General features: G+C 46.4%; 4 protein-coding genes across 4 annotated transcripts; 1 reads left to right on the top strand and 3 right to left on the bottom strand.

Moving 5' to 3' along the window:
* Nucleotides 1-1,467: 1,467 nt before the first annotated feature.
* On the top strand, nt 1,468-3,761 carry F5147DRAFT_802463 (cytochrome P450; the record flags this gene model as incomplete). Its single annotated transcript, XM_041443297.1, has 11 exons — nt 1,468-1,558; nt 1,611-1,700; nt 1,748-2,066; nt 2,124-2,263; nt 2,293-2,426; nt 2,478-2,592; nt 2,643-2,656; nt 2,709-2,977; nt 3,036-3,161; nt 3,214-3,357; nt 3,413-3,761. The coding sequence occupies 11 exons, from the start codon at nt 1,468-1,470 to the stop codon at nt 3,471-3,473; spliced, it is 1,503 nt and encodes a 500-aa protein (XP_041292206.1). The 3' UTR covers nt 3,474-3,761.
* Nucleotides 3,762-3,988: 227 nt separating this feature from the next.
* F5147DRAFT_697065 (aryl-alcohol oxidase-like protein) lies at nt 3,989-6,352 on the bottom strand. Its single transcript, XM_041437492.1, is given in 11 exon segments — nt 3,989-4,266; nt 4,317-4,663; nt 4,712-4,796; nt 4,849-5,258; nt 5,312-5,500; nt 5,548-5,752; nt 5,802-5,908; nt 5,961-6,121; nt 6,177-6,279; nt 6,317-6,318; nt 6,331-6,352. 9 exon segments carry the CDS (start codon nt 6,266-6,268, stop codon nt 4,180-4,182), a joined length of 1,683 nt encoding a protein of 560 aa, XP_041292207.1. The 5' UTR covers nt 6,269-6,279; nt 6,317-6,318; nt 6,331-6,352; the 3' UTR covers nt 3,989-4,179.
* A 945-nt stretch (nt 6,353-7,297) lies between these two features.
* F5147DRAFT_653272 (uncharacterized protein) lies at nt 7,298-9,596 on the bottom strand (the record flags this gene model as incomplete). Its single annotated transcript, XM_041433762.1, has 10 exons — nt 7,298-7,685; nt 7,833-7,973; nt 8,025-8,170; nt 8,215-8,349; nt 8,409-8,553; nt 8,607-8,821; nt 8,870-8,996; nt 9,048-9,239; nt 9,304-9,330; nt 9,382-9,596. 10 exons carry the CDS (start codon nt 9,594-9,596, stop codon nt 7,298-7,300), a joined length of 1,731 nt encoding a protein of 576 aa, XP_041292208.1.
* A 233-nt stretch (nt 9,597-9,829) lies between these two features.
* On the bottom strand, nt 9,830-11,672 carry F5147DRAFT_653273 (uncharacterized protein; the record flags this gene model as incomplete). The annotated part of the gene is made up of 9 exons (XM_041433763.1): nt 9,830-10,031; nt 10,086-10,154; nt 10,201-10,239; nt 10,293-10,396; nt 10,443-10,571; nt 10,919-11,018; nt 11,160-11,409; nt 11,474-11,507; nt 11,586-11,672. 9 exons carry the CDS (start codon nt 11,670-11,672, stop codon nt 9,830-9,832), a joined length of 1,014 nt encoding a protein of 337 aa, XP_041292209.1.
* Nucleotides 11,673-17,139: the final 5,467 nt, after the last annotated feature.

Raw genomic sequence — 17,139 nt, forward strand, 5'->3', positions numbered from 1 at the left:
GTGAACCCACAATCACCAAAATAGCCATGGATGATGTGATGCTTGGTCTGATGAGAACATCCACAGGATGGCAAGTTGCATGATAAGATCTGGTAGGATCTCGACCCTACAATTACTAGATTCTAGAATGATCTCGACTTGTCATATTTAGCATGCTTGGTATCAAAGATCACCTGCTATGGAGCCTCGACATGACGACGAACCAGTGCTGATCTAACCGCTTATGCCTGAGGCCTGAGCTTCCGAATCAGTGCACGCAGTACCCCAGACGGCCCGACAAGGATCAAAAAGGAGTGGATGAAACAGGGGAAGCTCCTTCCAGTAGGTCACGCGTCTCTGATTGATCAGAAGCATCTGGATCTAAAATAATAAGCCACTACGTACCGGAGTGTGCATAGATCGGCTCTTAACAGGGTGACAATAACCTCCAAATCGTTCAACCACCGCTCGTTAAGTCGCCGCCGAAGTTCACCGTCCTCGTGCGTACCTATTCTGCCACGTTTGCGTCACTCCCTTGAACAGGGTAGTTGCTTTAAATTGTTCAACTCCGCGCCCTTTCACCATCTTCCTCGTGTCTGCCACCCTTCCCCGTATGGAACTTGGGTGTAGCATCTCCTCGACAATGTTTCATATGAATCATGAATCAACTTCTTAAAATTCTCGTGTCTTTGATTTGCCGTGTAGGCCGCCTAATGTGGATGTAATATAAAATTATGACTACCGATGGCAGGAACATGCCATATGTAGATATTGACATAGTAGGGTAGCCTGAGGAGGTGAAGCTAGCAGAAGGAAAATCCAGGATAGCAGTGGAATCACTGAAGAAAGAATGAGACCCGCACCAATAGAGGTAACTGACTTGATGAAGAGTTAACGAGGCAGAGTTGACTGCGAGCGCGGCAATCAGGATCTGGCGATAGATCCTGGCGTGGACGTACCGCCCAGTCTTGATGAGTGTTTCAAATTTGTTCCAAAAGGGATCAACCGGCGGTTACGGCATGGCTAGGCTGCAGGTCCTAGGAAAGAGCGGAAGTGGGATTGGTGTCAAGGGTTGTGGCAGGATCCGAAGCCTTCACGAGCACTACAGTTGGAAAAAAAAAGGCAGAGGATGTTGTGCGCAAAGACCGCGAGCTCGACGAGGACATGTACTAATTACTAATCAGAGACCGAGAAAAAAAGGTATGCCGAAACTAGCTAAGTCTAGTATACCCTGGATCCAACAGCATCACTAGTATTTACTCTTGCAGTTGCTCAGCGCTCAGTGTTTAGCCACATCATCAAATCCCAATTGCTTATAATATTTCCGTACTACTCTCAAATTGGAATCGAAATCAATGCGGGCGCATCAATCTCACAGCCAGAGCGCGCTCGGATGTTCCAGGATCGAAATATTCTAGTGCGCTCGGGCTACCGCCGAGCATAAAGATAAGAAGCCCATTCAAGTTATCGTATGTCCGAAGATCAAAAATGTTCACATTAGGTCTCTGTTCGTGTTTTTGTACGCTGGCTTTGGCGAGTTGGGCCTTTGCCAGATCCCGGCGCTTGCCTCTTCCCCCAGGTGATTGTTGAATGTGCCGTGCCGAACGCCCAAAGTGACGCCAGTGATACAGGTCCACAAGGAAAGTTTTGGTTTGGAAACGAAGAGATATTGCCTTGGGAGCATCCATGGAAAGAGTTTGTTAACTGGTCCAAAACATTTGGTATGATCTCTTCCTCGTCCGATATATTGCGAGCTCATTGTTTTTAGGGCCATTAATATATCTTCATGCTTATGGTCGGGACATCCTCATCGTCAATGAAGCTAGTGCAGCTACGGACCTATTGGAAACGAAGTCCACGCTTTATGCCCGTCGTCCGACTTGGTCAATGGTGGCTCTCACTGGACGGCAAGACAATATCGTATTCATGGATCATACTGACAGGCAGAAGAAGGCCCGGATGCTCCTTCAAGCTGCTTTCAATCCAAAGGCGCAAAGGTCTTGGGGCCCAATCCTTGAAGAAGATACGACCAGCTTAATGCTGCAGATCGCACAATCTCCGGAGTTATTCAAGCAGCATATTCGAAGGTGCGGATACTATCTAATACCACGGTCACTTAGTGACGTTTTTCTTTGAATGCCAAGGTATCTTGGGTCTTTCATTACTCAATTTACATACGGGACAAAAGTAGAAGATCATGTACTCGACCTGGGGGACGAAATTTCTGTTCACACTCAACAAGCTCTGCGGCCTGGACGCTGGCTTGCTGACGCTGTGCCTCTAGGTAAAGCATATTTTTCTGACCACACACAGTCTTATCGAATATCTCAGTATTGTATTTTCCGGACTGGTTCCCTGGAATGGCTTTCAAACGATGGGCGAGGGATGCTAGAACAAAGTTCATGGAGTATACTGCACGACCTTTCCAACAGGCACGCAGTTCTATCGTACGTTTATCTGTTGTATCGTATCCTACTTATAACAAACATAACACAAAGCTCGACGGCACTGAGATGCGGGGGATGGTGCCCGACACACTCAACGACATCATTGCAGGCACGTCAAAATATAAGGAGGAAGAGCTCATCTCTGCAGCATCAAGCATCTATACAGGTGTGTAAATTTGTTATAAAGGACGGGTCATTCTCTTACACTACAGCTAGCCGCAGTAGAGACTGTAAGTTGTTTGTGTTGTCTGACATTTTGAAACAGCGCGAACCTTTTTACAGACATACGCGATAACTATGAGCTTCTTGATATTGATGATGGCGCACCAAGATGTTCAAGAAAGGGCTTACCGAGAGATTATGAGCGTCACTGAGTCTACTAGACAACCCCTGCTGTCTGACATGGCTGCGTTGCCATACATCGATGCGATAATAAGGGAAGTTCATCGCTTTAATCCCGTGGCACCTATGCTCCCAAGGTCTCCCGTTCAAACCGACTCGTACAAGGGCTACCGTATTCCCCAAGATACCTGGGTGATATTCAACATTTGGTAGGTTAGCCACTAGGCTCTGAGAGGAAGTAATCGTTGAACGCAATGTTTTATTTAGGGCAATGACTCACGACGCAAGCATATACCAAGATCCTCATCAATTTATGCCTGAGCGTCATTTGCCTTTGGGGCATGAAAGCAGCGCGAAGGATCCCCGAGATTTCGCGTTTGGATTTGGAAAGAGGTAGGCAAACCACACATCATGGTTGTCTTGCATTTGCTAAGCAGACGTCAAGAATATGCCCTGGATTGAACCTTGCAAACGTACAGATGTTCTTATTCGTCAGTCAATTTCTGGCTACTTTTGAAATCAGACCGCCGTTGAAAGACGACGGCAACGAAGAAGAGGTAGTCCTTGAATACACGTCGAGTTTTGTGAGGTTCGCAGCCGTTTCATGTACTTATTACTATGTTTTACTGATGACAACCTGACAGCCTTCCATTGCCATTCAAGTGTCGTATCATACCGCGTAGCGGAAATGCGATTCTATATTGAATTTCTTTTTTTGCGGATGAAAGTTGGGATCTGTACACTCAACACCGCCTGACTGGGCTGTATGTTTCTTAGTGCAATACCAAGTAATGCACATCAGGTACCACCGAGAAGTCTGGTCTACGTTGGAAACATACTTATTATGACAATCGGAAAATCATTTATTTGCTATCAAGCGTGGTGGAAAATGGGATTTGGAGTTTGTTACTTCTGTTGGTTGCAGAAGTAAGGCTGATTTGGCAGTCATTTCGGTGGGTACTAGTAGGAGTCTGACCCGAATGTTTATGTGACGGCTTCTTCGAAGTATCAGAATAGCTTGACAGAAGTATACTGAGCTGGATCACTACGCTTATAGATATCAACAGATGGCAGTCATCGAGCTTGGTATACTTGACTAGCTTTTATAAAGTGGATAGTACAACGCGTACCACAAATGACAAGAGCTGATGGCCAGAGCTTGAGAAAATTTGGTGAGTAGGATCGATAGGCTTTGGAAGAATTTATGCGGGTTTTTACACCCTATTTTGATATGTCATCACCGTCAGTGCCGAGAAGATTACTTTTGAACACAAAGTTCTCATGGCAGCCGCAGCCTTCTGATTAAAGTCTATGTAATTAAGTGGCTGCAACCTCGCACGTACAGAGATAAGAAAACATGTATGTGATGAGTCCACGGGACATTATGCTTCCAACCAGCTCGATCCGAGACTCAGGACCATGCAGCTTTGATCAAATCCGCTGCTCTTTCAGCCAAGGCATAAACACATGCTTGAGTATGTGCAGCCGGTATATACGGCTGAACAGATGTCAGAAACATTGATCACGTAACGCCAAGCTGCGACTCACTAAAACAGATGCGTCGACGATTCGCAATCCAGAAGCCCCTTTGACAAGTAAATCTGGGTTGACCACACCATCCTGGTTAGAGTAGGACGTCATCCGAGCGGTTCCAACTGGATGGAAAACCGTAGTCGTTGAGTTCCGAGCATACTCTGCTAAGTCTTCGTCTATAGTGGAATTGAGAGCACCAAGAGCTTGGATAATGTAACCTTTCCATGCGGGCGCCTCGACGAATCGCTTGGCAGATTTAATGGCTTCCACCATTACATAAATGTCGAACGGGCTTCCCAGCAATGCAGGATCGATGATTGGATTGTCAAAAGGATCGCTCGACGCCAACGTCACCGAACCACCTTGAGATCAATCAGTGACTGAGCACGCGATACACGCAAATTACGCACGGGATAGTGGAGAAGCTACATTTGTTACAATAGTCGAGAAAAACCCTGTCGCTGGGGTACTTTCAACGAATGACACGAATCCGTTCTATAACGCACGTCATCAGATTACACGAAAGAAATGAACAAGAAAGACTTACGACCGGCAGAAGTTCATAGTGAGCAGATGTCGGGCCAGCAGATGGGTCAGGATATTGTTGGAAGATACTTGAGTTTGATGGAAGTCGCTTCCAGCCAATTTGGTTGGCACCGGGGTCCGAGAAAAGGCCTGTGCCGGTTGCATTCCATTGTGCGAGCAGATCAGCAGCCAGAGTGGCATTTCGAGCAACTTTTTCCAACGTGGAAGTGGAATTGACGAGCCAGTGATTGGCCAAGAAAGGATGGTCGGAAAGATTCTTGCCAACGTCTCCAAGATTAAGAATGGTAGTGATATTCAACGGCGCAAGCAATGCCGAGTCGCCGACACCGCTCAGCTGTAAAAGCTGGGGTGTATTGATCGATCCGCCGGATAGAACGACTTCTTTGGTTGCATTGAACAACAACCGTGGACCTTACAAGGGCATGTGAGTTGAGAACACTGGGACTCAGAAACGCTACAGTCACCTGTTGCAGTTTGAGCCACCTCTACTTGGCCGAATGTCGGAACACCATTTTCCTGCGAAACCGCTACAAGTTTGGTGACGCGAGTTTGGATGAGGACATCCAGGTTGTCTCTTTCCATCGCAGGTGCCAAATATGCTGTAGCTGAGCTGCTCCGAAAACCTTTCGAGCTCACGGAGTTCTGCGTCCATCCTAAGAATAATGAGCGGTTGTTCCTGGTGTTAATAGCATTGCCTGACCAAGTCCCAGAGTATAGCCTGAATTCATGTCTACGTTGTAAGGGAACTCGCAGTCAAGTTCTCTCGTTGTGTCAATAACACGGCGATCCACGCCACTGACGAAGCCACCCAGGCTTACTTGCACTGGCCCCTTCTTACCATGTACAGAGGGATCCACCTCTCCGAATACAGAACGATTGTCCGTAGAAGGCACCAAATGTTCGCTCTACCAGTCAGTTAGAATTGAGCTAGGTCAGCAAGATGGGGGTATTTACTTTCTTCATGTAATGAACCATTTCATCCCACGACCAACCAGAATCACAGGTCACATTCGCGAATCGATTATAATCATCTATCGAGCCTCTGGTCCATACCTCAAAATCTGGAACCTTATTAGATCTTGTGAAGTTGTATTATAAGATTAGCGGACTTACTGATTGTACTTGAGCCCCCGAGGACATATCCTCTTGGATATGGTATAGTCCTGTTATTGAGACCGATTTGAGGCGCGGTCGTGTAATTCCATGTAACAGCGGAGTTTGGGGAGAGAGTGGAACCCAAGAATGGCACTTCAGCGGCTAGAATGTTTTGGTTACTTGGAAAATATCAGTGAGTAAAACACAGCAAAATTAATTATCAAATAGACCTACCTTGGACCAGCTTCTATCACGAGGACAGAAAAAGCAGGATTCTCTGATAGCCTTGCTGCAATGACACTGCCTGCTGTTCCCGCTGATATCATGATGGGCGGCGGGATGCGGAACAATTTAGCATCAAAACGAGTAAACAAAGAAAAATCGTCACCTCCAACCACGACAAAGTCGTACTCCCTCGTTGGCAATTGAGTTGGATCAGTATACAGCGTCGCTGTAACAGAACTCTGGAATGCTAGTCCAGAAAGGAGTAGTAGAAGGCGCAACATGTGTGTAGGTGATATCCGGCCGGGGTGTTTGAATCATGCGAGACGTCTTATAGGCCGATATATCCCTTGATGTGATCAGCCAGTGACCATACGGTCACGATACTTGCCTTGTGGGACACTACGGTTATAATGCTAGCGGGTCATCATTCCTGTTCCTCCTCAGGGCCCGGATCACTAGTCACTGTCAGGTTGATGTTAAAATAAAGCCAGATCTGGTCGTTTAATTATTTAACGAATATTATAACATGTAAACAACTTATCATAATATAATTGGATTAGACCTTCGACGAATTAGGTAAGTGTAATACATCCATGCATGATTGCATGACATCACCGAAATTCCTCAAAACAGATAAGGGCAGGGCAGGTCAGGTAAGGTCACAAAAGGCGTGCCAGACACATCAGCAAACAGAAGGTGGAGGAGCGGCCTATCAGACCAGAACTAGAAGCAGGATTGTTGCTCAGTACGCCAATGTTGGGTAGCTGTATTGGACCTTAGCAGAACTTTTGACCTTAGGAGTGCTGATTCATTCTGATCCGATGTTAAAAGCTGATAAGACATTGTCATTGCACTAATGTATTACACGGTACGAGCAGTCATATGGGTACATCTAAGCATGGTTCAGACATTGAGGATGAGAAATGTGGGTGAGGAACAGGCGACGACAGCATGTAGATAACGAGACAGTGAATGAATCCGACCACGAGAGCAGTAATGAAAAAATGGTGAGTGAACTTCAGGAATCAGAGCATTGGTGAGTAGCGTCAGAAAGTGGATTACAGCTGAAGACATGCATTAGATTAAATCGTCGTTTTCAAATTAGTAAAGGACGAGACTTGCCGTTACATTCATTTCCTTCCCCTCCTTTTCTTTGGTGCAGCTTGAGTTGTCTTCACCTTGGAGGCAGTGGCAGGTTTGGCACTTTTGCGTGGTGATCTCCGAACCTGATGCTCATGCTCCTCGTCAGGCTCGCCTTCAGACACCGCTGGACTTTCGACCCTCCTCCTCTTTGATGTGGAGGTCTTCGCCCTAGAGGCAGTGGCGCTGCTGGCAGCAGCTTTGCGACCTTTGCGCAGCGATGTTCCAGGCTGAGGCTCATGTTCCTTATCAGACTCATCTTGTGTCAGTGGGCTTTCGAATGCCACTGCCTTCATTTTCTTGCGAGGAGGTGAGGATGGTTGCAGTGCTATATCTGCACCAGATCTAGTAGGAGGTGGACGTGATGGAGAAGGGTGTCTGGGAGGTGGTGTAGGTGATCAAGAAGGAGATCGACGAGCTGGAGTGGGTGATCAAGTGGGTGTTGTAGGCACAGGAAGTGATGGACGTTGGGCACTGGCACTGTGTGGCTGAACAGGAGGGGGGGTAGTAATAGATGCAGGTGACCTTGAAATGTTAGCAGAACACAGCGCAGATTGCTTTCGCATCACCGCAATATCGTCGTCGTCATCATCCGCATCTCCAGAATCAGAAACAGTCGTTGTTGAAAGCGCAGCTGCATGTCCAGCTTTATCTTTGAATACTTTCCTAAATAAACGAAACAATCAGATACTGTACATTCACACACTTGATACATACAAGTTATAATGTTGCAAAATTGCTGTAGCCCATGCCTCGTCTGGAGGGTTACGAATGACATCTATGATCCGGTAGTAAAATTTCCGGTACGAGAAGGTACCGTCATTCTCGGACCATTTGTCGCGAGAAGATATAGAGGACCATGCCTATGAGACGTTAGTCCCTATTTGCTCATCATAACTAAGCTCACCTGTATAGCCCCGTAGGTGATGTGTTCAGCTTCAAAAGACATCATCCCGTGGAGTGAAGCATTGCAAGTGTTCGAGATATGAAAATCATCGCCCGCGAGTGCAGATGAAGGACCAGTCAGGATATGCTTCAACACCTTGAACAAAATATGTTAATTAGCAACACCAATGCGCAATTGAAAAAGGAAAACACTACACATTCAACAATGTAACCTTCAAAAAGGCCATCCTGCATGTTCTGTTGGTCGAAAGATTCTCCAGCTACTTTACCGTTGTATAGAAGAGCAGGCCGGGCGTGGGCATCCATCTTAATCTCGCCAGATTCAATCTTGCTTTTAGTTCTACCAAGTCAATGCGTCATCAATTGTTTGTTTTTTTTAAAAAAGGTGCGTACTGCGAGGGCGACTTTTGATACTCCACAAGGTGCTTGACAGGACACAGCATGCGCGCAAGCTGAGGGTGGTTAAGGCCCATTTTTGTGCGAGATTCTTTGCTGTCAGGAAAGATGGCTGGCTCGAGACCATTGGAGTCATAAGAAGCGTAATGCAAGATGCTCTTCTTCAGGTGCATGGCATCTTCAGACCGTACTTGGCCAATCATATACTGCATCTGAATAGCAATTGTTAGTAAAATGCAACCCAATATATGCATACGTACATTATCAAGAATGTCTTTGAGTTCAGCTGCCCTTTTTTTACCTCCTTTGACGAGTTCAAGGAGGTAAGGTGCGCCGGCAAGAACCTTCTTATATGTACGAAGTAGTTGATCTTGCGCATCGTTGGATCTAGTACACAGTCAATAAATAATATACTCATCCACAAAAGAGACGACTTACATATTAGCAAGGATTGCATTGCGCGCGCTGCACTCATCATCTGACGCGTCAGAGTCCTCTACATTAGTGCTGCATGCAATCTCGACCAATGGTGCAATGCGGAAAACATCTTTTAGTATGCAAAACATATCTATTCCTTGAGGGATCCAACGAGCGAACTGCAGACATTGTTCGCGAGGCTTTGTATCTTTCCTTTACACGTGAAAACACGTGTCAATGGTCAGTATGAAGCTCATCAAGTGTTGCATGTACTTACTTGTCCTTGCTGATATCTTTTGAATGGCTAAAACACGACAATGAGCGAATATATGTGCTCAAAAAATACCTCACTTACGATTTCGGCCATTTTGAAGCCCTAGTTTTGGTCTCGCCATCATTATCCAGGGACTTCTGCTTACGTTTTACATTTTTCAGGGGCCGGGCGCTTGGAGGAGATTTCTCTACCTCTTCTCGAGGGCTTTGGGAAGATTCGTGTGATGAAACTTGAGAGAATACTGATTCTGAATCTGACAGGCTTGCAGAGGAGGAACGAGGACGAGGACGTGTCATGATGGTGGTAGGGATTAGGATGGGAACAACGCGCTGATGAGTGAGATACACACCGATAAATGCTGTATATACATGTTTGGTTTTGTTCCATTTAACGTGTGATCATGGTATTAAAGCGCAACAAGAAATACATTTAATTCTACAATTACAATATGAAACATTTGATTAGCGTATACAGAGTGCAAGATAACATGAGAGCAATGTGACAGCAAAAACGAACAGTGCAGGAAAATCTAATCTAAGTCTGCGGCAACAGGAGCAGGCAAAGCTTGCAAAAAATCTAAATCAGCAACGGAATCCTTATCTACCACATCCCTGAAACGGTGATGGCGTTGGGGTGGCCAATCGGTGCTACTCTTGAATTTGAGTTTGTGTGACGGAGGATTTTTGCGGGCTCCCAACAAGCGCACTGGCTTTGCTTTGACAGAGTTAATTCTGTAAATCAAAATTTGTCAGCGTGACGATCCAGTAAATATAAGAAAAACTCACCTGGAACTCTGGGACGTGATCTTGAGGCGTCCAAGATCTTCCGTGATCCTGATGGTATCGGCTGAAAACCTGAAAATTTTAATGTTAGTGGATATGACTCACAAGATCCACTCACATTTTGATCTTCTTGCTCTCGTGATTGGTCAACGAGGTCCTGTAGTTTAAGTTAGCAATCTTATTGTGAGAGGAGAACCAAAAGGTACTCACTTTTTCCTTTTGTGATTGCCTGGGATCAACAAGTTCACCTCACTATCTGTAGAATCTTTGATGTGAACCATTTTGACAGGGTCTTTGAGGCAGATGATTAGTTTCTAGATAAATGTCAGTAGGTAATATGAAAAGATCGAGATTACATACCAATGGGCCCGGGTTCTCGGGCATAAAGTTAATCTCATAAGTTGGCCAACCAGTTAGGAGGTTTTCAATCTCCATGACAATGACATTGTCATGGATGATGACCTGGTCGGTACCGTTAACGAGAATAGACTGGGCTGACATAGTAGTAGACGATTATAAAAACGATTATGAGAAACGCGTAGTTGACGCGTAGTCGCGTCTCTTTGCATTACTGGCATTTTCCGGCTGACTTTAAAAGGTCACGTGATTTTCGGAGCCAAGGTTTCGAACTTTTCCTTTCTGTCTCTTTTCAGTATTTTACTATCTAGGTTATTTTTGCCCTATGCACCTGGGAGGTGCTGGCAGTGCTGTAGGTCAGCGCGCGAGCACCTGTGATCAGGTGTGTATTGGCTCCCTCCTCACCGCGAGGCTGGTACGGCCGTTTGCCCCAAGCTGAGCGGTGCAGCCATCTAGACCATGTTATGGCTCTCACCAACCTTGTGTGTTCCGCAATGCCCTTGCATGCCCCCACCCTCCACTTGTGTCGCCCTAACGCAGCCGACTTTGGTGAGTTTTTGAATTTCTCTCTCCTTCACTCTACAACTCAAGTTGGCTTTCGAAACCAAGATTTCATTTCAGTATTTTACTATTTGATGCCCTCTGACTTCTGCAGGTGAGAGCCCTGCTATGGCTGGAGGTCTCCGTGCGAGCTCTGTGACCCTGCAGAAGTCAGCATACTTATTTTGTTCTAGGACTTGCCTGAACTTCAGGCATGCATCTTCACCCTCCGATTTCGGCATGCCAACCATCTTTTTCAACATCGCACTTGCTACCCCCGGAGCCCGCACTCTCCATTTGCATGCATCTTGTTGATGGCCACCCAAACTGGAGTCCAAGCATTTTGCCAAGGTTGCCCTGCCGGAGGTAATCCTAGTTCTTCTTAACCTTTTGTCACCATTCAATGTCTTTTCATATTCCCTTTCACGTACTGTACGCACCATAATCATAACTATTTCCAAATAACCGGCATTGTGGTGTGACTTGAGACTCACCATATGGCGGATCACCGCATGCCTCACTCCGAGCCTGCAAGCACCTTAAACGATCAGCATGCTACAATACTGATAAAAAGTGAGCGGTTCCTGTTCTCTGTTGTCAACGCACATCCACCATCTTCACATTATGGATAATACAGTCAATTGTATTGGCTGTGGTCGGGGCTTTAAGTCGCAGAGACAACTCTCTACGCATGCCTTGAAGTGCAAAAAGAACAAGGCACTGACCTTGGACGTTGTTTTTTCAAAACAGGCCAAAAAACGCAAGTCTCAAGGACGAGATCTGCTCCGTGACATGAAGAAGCCCCGTCAGCAGGCGGAAGAAGAAACTTTTGCTGAAGACCAGCTTGACTATGTAGATCTCAATCTCGAGGTAGGCTTTTGTTTAATTTTGTTTATCTATTTGTACTACTATTTTGTTTCTAGGACATGAACATTGCTGGACTGTCTCGCCTGCCATCACCACCAGCAAATCCACCCACTCCACTGCCAGCAAGATCACCCACTCCGCCCCCACAATTTCTCTCAAAGCGTTCAGGGCGTTCTATTCGAATGCCCCGGCATTTTGTTGACTACCTTCCTGGTTCCTCAATACCCCTGGCTCACATGCCAGTCAAGAAACCTCTATGCTGTGCACCTCCTCAGCGAGAACCAACTCCGTCAGAGTCTTCTGATGAGGATCCATTATCCATTGAGCCGCCTCCTCCTGATCCTTTTCAGACAGACCCAGATTCAATGGGTCTTTATCGAGTCTATCCAGCTCGTCCCACCTTCATACCTCCCAATGATAATTCCCTCATTGATCTCACAGATGCGCCAACACTTGAAGGACGACCTGCAACAGGACCAGGCCCACTCGTGTCTACTACTGGACTCGCACCACCGGATGTAGACGATGACCATCTATTCAATGCATTCACCAATCCAACATGTGGATTGCTGATGTCCTGGCGCTATACTGGGACGAACGATAAGTCGGATGCTGAAATCAATCGGCTAGCTGGTATTCACCAGCACCCGTGCTTCAGATCAAAGGATTTGACTGGCTTTACTTGTGCTCGTGAGGCTAAACTATTAGATAAGTATCTGCAAGATCAGTCAAATCCTCTACATGAAGAATTCAGGTGGCGCCAGTCTTCAGTCAAAATTCGCCTGCCAAAAGAACAAACTAAATGGCAATCAGAAGAACATGCACCAGAACTCAAAGTGCCAGGAGTTTATCACCACTCGCTCACATCAGTCATTCGGTCGACATTCGAGGACGACATCACAAACACGTTTCACATGACTCCATATTCTCAGTATTGGAAGGTCTCTGAGATGAAAACTGTGCAAGTCTTCTCAGAATCGTACTCGTCGCCAGCCATGCTCGATGCATATGCCGAGATACATTCCCTTCCCTGTGCACCAGATGATGATCTTGAACGTGTCTTAGCACCTCTTATGATGTGGTCTGACGCGACACACCTCGCAAGTTTTGGGGACGCCTCACTATGGCCGTTCTATTTATTCTTTGGTAACCAGTCCAAGTATGCACGAGGGAAGCCAACCTCCTTTGCAAGCCACCATGTTGCTTATATTCCAACGGTACATTCAGTCACAATATAAATGTAACTACTGATTTGATGGTCATATATACAGCTTCCAGATAATATCCAGGAAATATATTGCGATATATTTGGTGAAGCAATGACAGACAAGGTCCACACGTTCTGTAAGCGTGAACTTGTTCAAGCGATTTGGAAGTTATTGCTTGACGAAGATTTCATGCATGCCTATGAGCATGGAATGGTTGTTCGTTGCGCCGATGGAATCACACGTCATGTGTTCCCTCGTTTTTTCTCGTATTCTGCTGATTACCCTGAAAAGTGAGCATTGAATTATTCTGTTGTTTGTTTTCGCTTGCTCACAGTGTGTTAAAGGGTCCTTCTGGCGAGCATCAAGTTCCTTGGGCGGTGTCTCTGCCCATGCTGCCTTGTCAAAAAGTGCAATGTTCCAAAGATGGGTACCAAGCTCGACATGAAGCGCTGAGAGACCAAAAAACGTGTGGACAATGAACACCACCGTCAAGATATCGAGAATGCCTGAAGGCTCATTTTCGAGCTTGGTGCATCTGTTGATGGAGTTCGCGTCAAAGCGATTCTCAGTGATGAGTCTTATGTCCCTATCCGAGTAAGCTCCATCATAAACTGAGCTAAATTGGATACTTAATGCATCTGCATAGAACACTTTCTCAGATCAACTCGGAAAATTTGGATTTAACATGTTTATTCTGTTCGTTGTCGATCTGCTACACGAATTTGAACTTGGCGTGTGGAAGGCGATTTTCACCCACCTGTTGTGCATCCTCTATGCCCAAGGTGGTAATGTTATCCAAAAGTTGAATAAACGGTGAGTAATCATATCAAGAAATTTCAATGGTTTGACACCTTGAAGTTACCAGGTGGTTCCAACATTTGGACGTGGCACTATCCGACGATTTCACAAGAACGCTTCAGCGATGAAGAGATTGGCAGGTCGAGACTTCGAGGATCTCCTTCAGGTGAGTTTTTGGATCTATGTGTGTCGTGTTACAGGCATCTGTAACACCTACTAGAGCCCCAGCTCTGCCTATGCCTGCCCCCGCTCTGCTAGACTCCCCGCGCGGCGGTGCGCCGCCTGCGCCTAGAAAGACAGTGGTCTGGACCGCTGTGACCCCGCCCCTGGCGCTATGATCCCGCCCCTGGCGCTATGATCCCGCCTGACGCTATGACCCGCCCCTGGCCAAGACAGGCCTTGTACCTGATCCATGGAGGCTGTACGTCTCATGGACACCCTAGATCAGCGCATGCATAACGCATGTCGCTTCATGAAGATCCGGAGCGCGCTTGGCGCTTCCTGTACCTATGCGCAGCTGCCCTTGGCGCAGCATGCTTGATCAGAGGTTAAGCCTCATGTATCTTATCTGAACCTCATGTCTGGTTATCATAGATTTACGATATACTATTGATTACAGACTGAGCTAGAATACTTGTAGTACTTCCCTATAAGTAGACACAGATTATTGTACTTAGACTTTACTTTAATCTACTAGGTTCATCCCCAGAACTTGCTCATCTAAGCTTACCAGCTTCCTTGTGTGAGACCGCACTTCTAAGTCGCCCCCATACGACTTAGCACGTATCCGCTAGCCCTGCATCTCGACGAGCGCTGTCTTACCGAGATCGCCAGAGGAATCCTTGACGTTCCGTCAAGGCCAGACCACGCTCAGCTTCAGTAGACTCACTCGAGTCGTCGCTGAGAAGACCTATCCTAGTTCGCACACGCCGACCGACGGTCAGCGTAACATGTCGTACATCTGCTAATACTCTTGAGTTTTAGTGTGCACTTCCGGTATTCGAGGATCTCCTCCCCAAGACTCATAATTCAAATGTCTTGAATTTGCTCTTCGACTTGGCGACCTGGCACGCTTTTGCTAAACTTCGCTTGCACACAGACGACACTCTCTCCCTCTTTGACAGTGCTACAGTCATTCTCAGACAGACAGTTCGGCAATTCAGCAAGACTACATGTGAGCACTATCATACTACTGAGCTTCCGCAGGAGCACACTACTCGAGGGCGTCGCAAAGCTGCTTTGAGTGCAAAGCAGGGTGAGTCGTCCAAGGGAAAGGAAAGGACCTCCGGCAAAAAGGTTAAAAAGTTGAATCTTCATATGTACAAATACCATGCACTTGGGGACTACCCAAATACCATTCGACGCATGGGGACAACCGACAACTACACGACGCAAGCGGTGCGTACACAATTTAATTTTAAAATTGATGCTTGATGCCCTAACAGGGTGAGTTGGAGCATCGACGTTCCAAACGTTGGTATCCGAGGACACCCAAGAATAGGAAAACCTTGCTGAAGAATATGGCCGTTCAAGAGTCGCGGTCCCATATTTTTATAAAGATTAATGTGCAACTAAAGAGCACCCTTGCTGCACGATTTGCACTCAGGAATACATGCCGTCGCCAACGGACATCTCCCTCCGACCATTATCATGTTGCAAAGCATCCGAGGGCATCATTCGACCTAACCTCCTGGTTGACCGACATCGAAGATGATGATTTGGCCAAGAGGGTCAGTCTTTTTCCCTCAATGTAATCATATATACTAAAGGCACACACATCAGAACTTTATTCCCCGTCTGAAGGACCATCTACTTGCACGGCTTCGTGGCCTTGACTACTCAGGCGATGAACACACATTTTCAGATGTTGAACGAGACCTCATTATCATTGCCAATAATAAGATACACGAACACAGCATCCTTCGAGTAAACTACATGATGTGCGATCTCAGGAGAGAGCAAGATTGTATAAATCCGCAAACTGTTATGAACTAGGATAGTTCTAACAACGACAACTCGACAGAGTTTTCGGTCGTTGAGATTCTCAGTCTCTCAGACAAGAGAGAGTTCTGTGGACTTAGTTAAAGGAGTGCTTTAACTAAGAATCGGGTCTAAAGACGACTTAAGATTGGAGGTCTTAAGCGAAGGATGTTCCAGGTAAAACCTAGTAAGATTCAAGTGAAGAATACAAGCGTAATACATGTGCTTAAATAGATCCATATGTGCGCACAGACCAAGTCATCGTGAGATAGTAAGTACAAGTCCAAGAAAGGAAGGCATGTTGTAAGAATGTAAAAGTATGAGATAACAGTTGTAACATTACCCCCTTACTAAGCGTGAAGTCACCGACTTTACATATCTTGGTTTTCCCAATAGATAGGATCGTCAGAATAGTCAAGCTGATCGTCTCCTCCTCCAGTAAGGTACTCCGCCTGTCAGAGGGCTTCTTCTTCCTGGCACTGATGGACGTAGGCTTCGTCTAAACTTTTCTCCCAATGAGAGAGTTCTTGGTAGAATCCTTCGTCTTTCCAAGTAAGCGTAGTGGGGGAGCTTCCAGTGAATTGGTGGCAATACAGGGATAGATGTCCAGGGGAGAGTTCCCTACATATCCTGCAATAATAATCGGGACAGTGGGTTTGGCGATGGCCAAGGGTTTTGCAGTATCTGCAGACACGGTTTTCGTCTGGGTTCGAGGATGAAGGGCGCATGACGGGAGGAGCGGGATGGTGACTGAATGCTTCATCATCGCTAGAGGCTCTTTTCTTTCCCTTGCCTCGGTATCCATGTTTAGGGGACCTTCTTCTTCTGCGAGTAGATTCTTTAATTTGGGCTACGTCTTCTTTAGCGAGTACGTAGATGGAGGATAATGGCATGGGGATTCGTTCTGCTTCCGCGATTAGCTCAGCGTACTCTGCAGGGGCGGTAGGTCCAAGGGCTTGTATTGGGACAAGGCAATCTACGAATGTTGGAGGAGTAAGCGTGGATGGGATAGTCATTGGTGGATGGATGTGTAGCGCTTTGAGTGCTTCAGCAAGCGCGATGGTTTTGTCGGGAGAAGGAATCGACTGTTCCATGGTTATCTCTTCATGCGTAGAAGAGAAGGCAGTGTAAAGGTTTTCCGGGTGCTCTACAGTTTCTTCTGGAGCAACAACCGTATCAGACGTGGTTGCAGATGACGTGGAGGCTAGTTGTAACGCAAGTTGGGTTTCTTCTTGCAGGTTAACGATCATGGCGTTGGTAATCTCCATGAGGCTGTTAACAGCAGCCAATAGCTCGTCAGACACACG

This window comes from Suillus discolor (assembly GCF_016758755.1).
Source record: "Suillus discolor strain FC423 chromosome Unknown F5147scaffold_31, whole genome shotgun sequence".
NCBI lineage: Eukaryota > Fungi > Basidiomycota > Agaricomycetes > Boletales > Suillaceae > Suillus > Suillus discolor.

Coding starts and splice junctions, on each gene's coding strand:
- F5147DRAFT_697065 (XM_041437492.1), bottom strand. CDS start 6,268: ATGATATCAGCGGGAACAGCAGGCAGTGTCATTGCAGCAAGGCTATCA. Junction 5,909..5,960: donor CGGGGGCTCAAGTACAATCA/GTAAGTCCGCTA, acceptor ATAAGGTTCCAG/ATTTTGAGGTATGGACCAGA. Junction 5,753..5,801: donor TGGTTCATTACATGAAGAAA/GTAAATACCCCC, acceptor ACTGACTGGTAG/AGCGAACATTTGGTGCCTTC.